We start from the raw sequence: 5,376 nt of genomic DNA, 5'->3' as shown, positions 1-5,376 counted from the left end.
GAAGGGAAGGGAAGGGAAGGGAAGGGAAGGGAAGGGAAGGGAAGGGAAGGGAAGGGAGGAAGGAAATCCAGTCATGAAATCTTAGGGGGTGGACCCTTCAATATTCACCTATAATATCCTTAGCCTTAGCAATGCCCTACAAAGTGAACACAGACAATCTGTGGCACTGGAGATGGTACAGTTTGTGGCTTGGGTGAGTTCTCTAGGGTCCAGGACAAGCAGCCCACAGGGCCAGGTCACCCAATCTCTGGAAGGAGACAAAGTGCAGGTCTCAGGCCCGGAGCAAATCTAGGGTCATCCATCACACAGCTCTGTAATTCACATTTCGGATGCACACCTCCCTCTTCCCTCCCTCACGCCCTGTAGCGCCTTACCTTCCCGGCCCCAATCACCTTCTCCGCAGCATAGACCGCCTGGCTACATCGGGGACAACGCTCAGAGCCGCCAATCTTCTGGGCAAACTTGGATGCATTGGGGTTGGTGGTGGGCCTGTGTCCGGGGGCTCTACACACAGAAGTACATGTGGCAAGCTGACTAACAGTGCAGGGGTAGAACCGTTCCCTCTCTCGCCAGGGACAGGGCCATCAGAGCTAAGGCTACCACGGCCTCCGAGATCCCAAAGCTCAACAAATTGGCAACACTACACACTTTCCTCATTGCCTAGTTAAAGCCCCCAATCATTTAGCACATCATTTACTAAGACTCTCCCCACCCCACCCCACCCCTCACTATCATTAATTCTTTCCAGGAGAAATCTGCTGACAGAGCCTTCCCGTTAGGGCAATGACCTTGGCTGAAGTCTGGTGGGTCTTCATCATTGCATCCACTTCCCCACGGCAGAGCCGACGGCCAGGGTGACAGCCACCCTTTCCCAGCAGCTCAGAGGCCAGAGACACCCTGAGCCACGGCCCAGGAAAGGAAACTACTTCCCCTGAGCAGGGGCGAAGGGTAGCTGACACGCCTCTGAATTTTCAATTATACAATGAAGAAATTGGACTGTAACTCTTAGGGTCTCCTCCAGTTCTGGCACTTGTAAAAATCTAGGTCCTCAGCTGTCCCGGCAGCCCCCACAGAGACCTACTCTGTGGCTTCCTTTCATGTGTTCTTATTGTATTTCTTCTTCTTTTATTTGCTTTTGTTTGATCTCTCTCTCTCTCTCTCTCTCTCTCTCTCTCTCTCTCTCTCTCTCTCTCTCTGTGTGTGTGTGTGTGTGTGTGTGTATGCATGTTCATGTGTGTGTGCAAGTAAGGTGAACATGGCATGTGTGTGTTCATACATATGAAGACCAGAGGTCAACATTAGGCATCTTCTTTTTTGTTTGTTTGTTTGTTTTCTGAGACAGGGTTTCTCTGTATAGCCCTGGCTGTCCTGGAACTCACTTTGTAGACCAGGCTGGCCTCGAACTCAGAAATCCGCCTGCCTCTGCCTCCCGAGTGCTGGGATTAAAGGCGTGCGCCACCACACCCGGCATATTAGGCGTCTACCTTATTTTTGGGGACAGGTCTCTCCCTGAATCTGGAACCTGATAATTTGGCTAGACAAGCTGACTACCAAGTCTCAGGTGTCCTCCTGTCTCCTCAACACTGGGACTGTACGTACATAGTGCCAGTACCCAACTTTTACACTGGGTGCTTGGGATTAAACTCGGGTCCTCAGGTTCATGCAGCAAGGACTTTACCAAGTGATCCCTCTCCCCAGCCCAGTTTGGGATTTTATTTAGACACAGCCTCTATCTGTGGCTCAGGTTGACCTTGAACTCAAGATCTTCCAGGTTCAGCCTCCCGAGGATGACAGGCATGGGCCACCGTGTACAGCTCTCCCTTTTAAATCAGTGCCCTCCACGGTTGACCAAAGGTGTTTCATTGGTGTCCATTTCAGGAACAGGGCGAGGACTCAAGCAAAGGTAGAGGGAGGGGTAGAGGGAGGATCTGGTACTCACTCCTCATGCTTGATGCCCAGAGATTCCCCCTTGTCCGTGCTCAGCGTGCCTGCGCCCTGCCCGTAGCCGTAGCCTTTCGGCCCATACTTCTTGCCGTAACATGACTTGCAATAGATCTCTTCTCCATGCACTGCCACAGTGGTGCTGTCCAGATTCTTCTTGCAGACCACTGGGGAGGAGACAGGGGAATGGTGAGATGCAGCTGGGGGCCTCCCAGGACTGGACTGACTCATGCAGAAAAGGAGACCAGCAGGGTGGCTAGTGGGCTGGCCTCCAGGAATCGGGGGGGGGGGGATTGTTTCCCTCAAACCTCTGTACCCTGGTAGCTCTCCAAGTCTCAGTGTGCCCCAAGGTTCAGAAGCCACAGCCTAGACAGACCTGAGTGAGCCACAGAACTCCAGAGGGGAGTTTTTCATTCTTCCTTTAATAGACTGCGTGTCCCAATAGGAGAGGAAACAGAAGGGCAGAAAGGAGCACAGGGCTTTCCTGTCTCTGGCAGTGGCACAGAAAGAATGCATCTGGGAGTGTTACACATCTGGGGGTATTATTACAGCGGGAGCAGGAATACAGGTGAAGCAGTACACCCCAAAAGAAATGGGACGTGGATAAGATGCCCAACACGGTGGGTTTTGAAGTGAGATGCAAGTCACTGAACCACAGGGAGAAGAGGGGCTGGACACAATGGAAGGATGTTCTGAGTCAGCATAGGAGAGGCAGGGATGGAGTGAGTTAGAAGACCTTCAAGCCGTGAACACTTCCCTGTTAATCTCACAACGCACCGTGCCAGATATCCAACCTACAAGGTCTGTGGAGCGTCTGAAACCAGATCCTGGCTCTCCGTCCCATCTAGGTGGCTGGGACAAACTAGTTTGCCTTTCCAGGCTCTGTGTCCTCATTTATGAGTGTGGGTCATCTTATCAGCCCTAAAAGGCAGTTAGGAAAATCAAGTGAGATCTCAGATGTGACATGCCTGACTCAATACCCTACGCACAAAAGGTTCACGATAAATGTCAGTTACTCGCACTAGCACTGTGTACAGGTGGCACCATGGGGCAAGAGCGTCTGCTTCCATCCTGCCTGCTACTTCTCCCAGGGGACTCGACTTAATATCCCCTAAATACTGGTGCTGAGTCTGCCCAACTGAACAGCATCGGAGAATGCCTCCTTTGAAGCTGGCCGTCTCCAGACACCAAGGGAGAGGCCAAGCTTCCTTACCAGTTGCCATTCTTGGCCTTTAAAGGACCAGCCCTCCCCCAGGAGGGGGCCCCAGGTTGGGGACTTCAGGCTAAATAAGGACCCTCTTATCCAGGACTTGAGATCTCTACCTCATTCCAGTACTCTCAGCCACCCAAATATGGAACCTCCCACCACCTCCCCTGGGGCTTGGCTCCCGGGAACATTAAGGCAAGGCGGAGAACAACGGGCCAAGGCTCCAACATTCCCTTCTAGGGAGGGAAGTCAGGAACTAGCCCAGCCGGGAACTGCTTCCCTTAGACCTACTTTGAATCAGGAATTCCAAAATCGAAGGGAAGGCAGAAAATAGAAAGAGCAGTGGTTAAAGAGGAAAAGACCTTTTGTGGCTGGTGTTTCCAGTCAAGACACTGTGTCTTGACACTGGAGACACCCGCCAGGGCCTACAAGCCCATGCCTGTAAATGCCTGCCCTGCATACTGGTCAAGACTGCCTGCTCCTTTCTGCATTACCTTGGTTTTCTCAGAGGTACAGCCCCACCCACTATAACCCCACCATAGCCTCCTCCCCCTCCACCCAAGTAACACTAGTGGGGGTTTACTTGTGGGGTCGCCCAAAAAACTTGGCCAGGGAAATTTTGAATATATCCTTCATTCAAGGAAGACCTGAGTAAATGTCTACCAAATCAGGTTAAGCAAAAGCAGAAACGAACAAAACAAAAACCCTAGGTTAGTGAGGCACACTGTCTGGAAACTATTTCTAGATGCTACCTGGGCTCCATGCTCTGTGGGAATATGGAGACGAGGCACCCACTCACCCCACCCAAAGATGGCGAGTAACCATCTCTGGAAGGAAAACCAAACCCACAAACTGCTCAGGGTCACAGAGTCTTCCAGAAGCAAGGCCAGGCCTGATCCCAGCTCTGATTTCCAGTCCTGGTTTTCTGCCAGGCTGTCGCTCTTCCAAGAAGTGGAAAGTGAAAAGTGACCTTAAGCCTTAGCCTGGGGGTCAGAGTGTGTCTGGGCTTCTCCGGGCCTCTCCTGTGCTCAGAGAGATGGGGACAGCTTAGGGCTCACCACGGACTTCAGTTCCCTTGGCCTCCGGCACAAGGCTGACTGAGGCAGGCCGATCTTGTCCACAGAAACGGCTGCTCTGCCCAGCTTCACCCCAAGCAGAACCTGGTTGCAACTCAGGGTTGGCCACACCACCTCAGGGACGGCTCCTAGAGGCCTGAACTCAAGCTGCACCTTTACCTACTTGCTGTCTGGGGCAAGAGGCGTCTTTCTCTACTGAATTGAAGGGAGAAAGAGTGGAGGTGAAGGCAGGCTTACAGTAGGCTTCTCGCCTCAGGCCAAACCCAGAAAGACATAGTCCTCTCATAATCTTTCCTCTTGCACCATCCTGGCTCCCTCATAACTTTCCTAAACCTCCAGCAAAGTATATCTAGGGTGACAAACTGAGTTGAATCTATGACCAAGGTTTGGAACTAACAGGCCTTTCTTTTAAGGACCTATCCCAGGCTAACAAAATGGCAGAACCTGCTGGCCATTCCCTTCCCGAGGAGGAGAAGCCCTTTGACTCTATGGGTTACCATGGATTCAAGGCAGACACATCAACCAGCTGACTGGAAGGGCGAGTGATGCTCCTCCCTGGCCTGACCAAGACTCAGGTGAGATCCCATCATGCACTAGTGCTGTCTGGGGTACTAGGGTTAAGACCGTGGGGATATAATCCCAGCATGCCTGGAGCACAGGGCTCCTGGTCAGCCCAGAGCTCTGACCTCTGGGAACTACACAGGCCCAGGTCACCACACACACACACACACACACACACACACACACACACACACACTATCCCCTAGAGCAGCGGTTCTCAGCCTTCCTAATGCTGCTTCCTCCTCATGTTGTGGTGACCCCAACCATAAAATTATTTTCGTTGCTACTTCACAACTGTAATTTTACTACTGTTATGAATCATCATATAAATATATGTCTGTGTTTTCCAAAAGTCTGTGTAAAGGTTGTTAGACACCCCCCACCCTCCCCACTTCCTCTCATACCCCCATCCCCCACCCCTCCACCCCCACCAAAGGTCTGCGGGCCTAAAGTAACAGCTGTATAGCAGCCTCTCCTCAGCCTGGTTTTCTGCAATTGCTTCTAATCCCTGACACCTCCTCACACCCTGCCCCGGGCCCTGTTCCTTCCTTTCTGGGCCTCCCCCAGAATTCCTGACCTCCATCCACGCCT

At 52.2% G+C, this 5,376-nt stretch overlaps 1 protein-coding gene across 1 annotated transcript in view; it reads right to left on the bottom strand.

The window, feature by feature from the left end:
• Positions 1-5,376, bottom strand: part of Csrp1 (cysteine and glycine rich protein 1) — a 22,708-nt gene that overhangs the window by 5,313 nt on the left and 12,019 nt on the right. The window contains exons 3-4 of the mRNA XM_021197798.2: positions 1,940-2,108; positions 375-504 (exon numbers count right to left, since the gene is read on the bottom strand). Coding sequence (XP_021053457.1) covers positions 375-504; positions 1,940-2,108 — 299 coding nt within the window. The remainder of the gene's footprint in view (positions 1-374; positions 505-1,939; positions 2,109-5,376) is intronic.

The sequence above is a fragment of the Mus pahari genome, chromosome 5 (genome assembly GCF_900095145.1).
Source record: "Mus pahari chromosome 5, PAHARI_EIJ_v1.1, whole genome shotgun sequence".
NCBI classification, from domain to species: Eukaryota; Metazoa; Chordata; class Mammalia; order Rodentia; family Muridae; genus Mus; species Mus pahari.
This window is presented reverse-complemented; position numbering and strand designations above follow the sequence as displayed.